Source organism: Buceros rhinoceros, unplaced genomic scaffold (genome assembly GCF_000710305.1).
Source record: "Buceros rhinoceros silvestris isolate BGI_N320 unplaced genomic scaffold, ASM71030v1 scaffold10703, whole genome shotgun sequence".
Taxonomy (NCBI): Eukaryota; Metazoa; Chordata; class Aves; order Bucerotiformes; family Bucerotidae; genus Buceros; species Buceros rhinoceros.
The window spans coordinates 2,118-4,818 of NW_010403019.1; the positions used below are offsets into that span (position 1 = coordinate 2,118).

The 2,701-nt window shown below is 52.5% G+C and overlaps 1 protein-coding gene across 1 annotated transcript in view; it reads left to right on the top strand.

Annotated features, from left to right (window-relative positions):
• The window catches only part of ZBTB14 (zinc finger and BTB domain containing 14), a 1,412-nt gene extending 606 nt beyond the window's left edge, over positions 1-806 (top strand). Inside the window, exon 2 of the mRNA XM_010132840.1 lies at positions 1-806. Coding sequence (XP_010131142.1) covers positions 1-806 — 806 coding nt within the window.
• Positions 807-2,701: the final 1,895 nt, after the last annotated feature.

Consider the following 2,701-nt stretch of genomic DNA (forward strand, 5'->3'; position numbering starts at 1 on the left):
CCCCCAGCCAGGAGGACGGGAAGTCGCCCACCACTACCCTGAGGGTGCAAGAGGCCATTCTGAAAGAGCTGGGGAGCGAAGAGGTCCGGAAGGTGAACTGCTACGGCCAAGAAGTGGAGCCTATGGAAACCACTGAGTCGAAGGACTTGGGATCTCAGACTCCTCAGGCTTTGACCTTTAACGATGGCATCAGTGAAGTGAAAGACGAACAGACCCCAGGCTGGACCACAGCCGCTGGGGACATGAAGTTTGAGTATTTGCTGTATGGGCACAGGGAGCACATCGCGTGTCAGGCTTGTGGTAAGACCTTTTCCGACGAAACGCGCCTGAGGAAACACGAGAAGCTGCACACTGCCGACAGACCGTTTGTTTGCGAGATGTGCACCAAGGGCTTCACCACACAGGCGCATTTGAAAGAGCACCTGAAAATACACACGGGTTACAAGCCATACAGCTGCGAGGTGTGCGGGAAGTCTTTTATTCGTGCCCCGGATCTCAAAAAGCACGAGCGAGTCCACAGCAACGAGAGGCCCTTCGCGTGCCATATGTGTGACAAAGCTTTCAAGCACAAGTCCCACCTCAAAGACCACGAGAGAAGACACCGAGGGGAAAAACCTTTTGTCTGCAGCTCCTGCACGAAGGCGTTCGCTAAAGCGTCGGACCTCAAAAGGCATGAGAACAATATGCACAGCGAAAGGAAGCAGGTGACCACAGCCAACTCCATCCAGAGCGAAACGGAACAGTTGCAGGCGGCAGCGATGGCTGCGGAGGCAGAGCAGCAGCTGGAGACCATAGCGTGTAGCTGAGTAGCAGAGACTTGGTCAGAAGCCACCTAAGAAACGGACTGGGACACGCTGTGGCCTTGGTGTATGTTTAGGCTGAGAACAATCTTTCCAAGAACACATGTTTTTAGCGGGTTTGACCGCTGCCCAGGAGCAGAGCGCAGCATGGTTGGGTGCTCCTCAATCGTTTCAGAGATGGGTGTTCTTAGAGTGTGAAATGGTTTGCTGTCGTTAGCAGTACAGTGCACTAATTAATGCCTGATGTCATGCGCCAGCGTGACCGAGGTCTCTGTGAACCAGGGACCGGCACCGGCTGAGGTTCTGGTCTGTCTGGTGTGGAATCCTGCGGACATCGATGCCAGTGAGTTGTGTTGGGAAACACCGAGGTCTCAGAAGGTAGCAGGCGTGGGAAGGAGAGCCTTGGTTTCCCTGACTGTGGAGGTGTCATGCCTGCTGTTTTTGAGAAACGGATGTTGAGTCCTTAAGCTTTTCAGTTCTTGCGTTTCTCACCTCGTGTAGGTGCTAGAGGTTGGTACAACAGAGTGTAAGGGGGGACGGTGACCAAAATTAAATTGGTTCTTGTCCCACTCCCTCAGACACCCTCTTGTTTTAATGGAGGTGTCAACTCAAACACTTACTTTCCTCAAAAAAACTTCGTTATTCTCAGCAGTTCTGGCGGGCAAAGCAGAAGGGTCGTGGCATTCACCAGTCTCTTGAGGGGAGGACAGCTCTCTGTGGGACAGCTCTACATGGCCAACTCTATATGGGTCGGCAGATTCCACTTGGCGAGCTCTACAAAGCCCCTGAACGTGGCTGAGGGCTCTGCGGGGCCTCACGGGGAGCACCGAGCGCCTGGCAGAGAGTGGTCTTCATGGGAGGTGGAAGGGGACCACCCATGAGCTCAGCCTCAGGTGTCCACCTTGCTCTGCAGCTCTTTTCAGTGACTCATTATTAAAGAAATATTTAAATTAATGATGAGATAAAGGCACTAAATCAAACATGAGATACAAAAATTGAAATTCTGGCTGGTGTAAGCACGGCCCGTTAAGGTGCAGTTGGAATGCAGGGTAGGGGGGAGAGCTGCAGGAGGGGTTTGCTGGGGAAGCCGGGTTGCCCAAGGCTGAGGAGGATGCTGGGGTGGTGGGACGCCATGCCCATAAGTCCCTCCATTTAAAAAACAACACCCCACTCCCCCCTTCCCCCCGAAAAAGAGGAAAACAACCCAAGGGACAGCAGGAACGAGCTTGTGGGTGGTCTCCTGTGAGAGACCTGTGCAGAGTTGACCACGACGTCCACTGGGGAATGGGCTGCAGAAAGTTGTCCCTTTCCATCGTGTTGCTGCCAGACCTCTGGAGTAGCAGAGCAAGAGGGAGACTCGGGTGAGTGGCTCCAGTCACAGCTGGTCAGATGTTCGCTGACAGTCTGTTCTGTGGCGTTACCTGGGTGGGGTTTTTCAGCCAAGCTGGGGTAGATTATTAACTGCTCGTTTATTAACTCACAGAGTCAACAAGGTAAGTGGTCTTTGGGTTGCAGCCTGTAGTCACCAAGAGAAGACTTGGTGACAGCGGTCCTGGAATCCAAAGGGATACCGAGCCTTTTTTTCTTAATTTGTAAACACAGCTGGTGTCAAAACTTCATTTGAAGTCGGAATGGGCAAAAAACCCACACTCCTGGGCAGGTGGTTGGGTCCCACTGGTCACTCTTGATACCTGTTGCATCTGGAAGCGTCAGACCAGTTTCTGGTGGGTTCCTGTAGATCACCACTCGCTTTTCTAAACAGCAACTGAAAATGGGGGGTTCGGAACTGTTACACGGAACTTTGGTTACTGGTGTTTGGTTTGGCTGGGTTTTTTTACAGCTTCGTTTTATTCATGTCCTCGTTGGGTTCAGCCGTTATCTCGAAATGCCAACACGGGGTT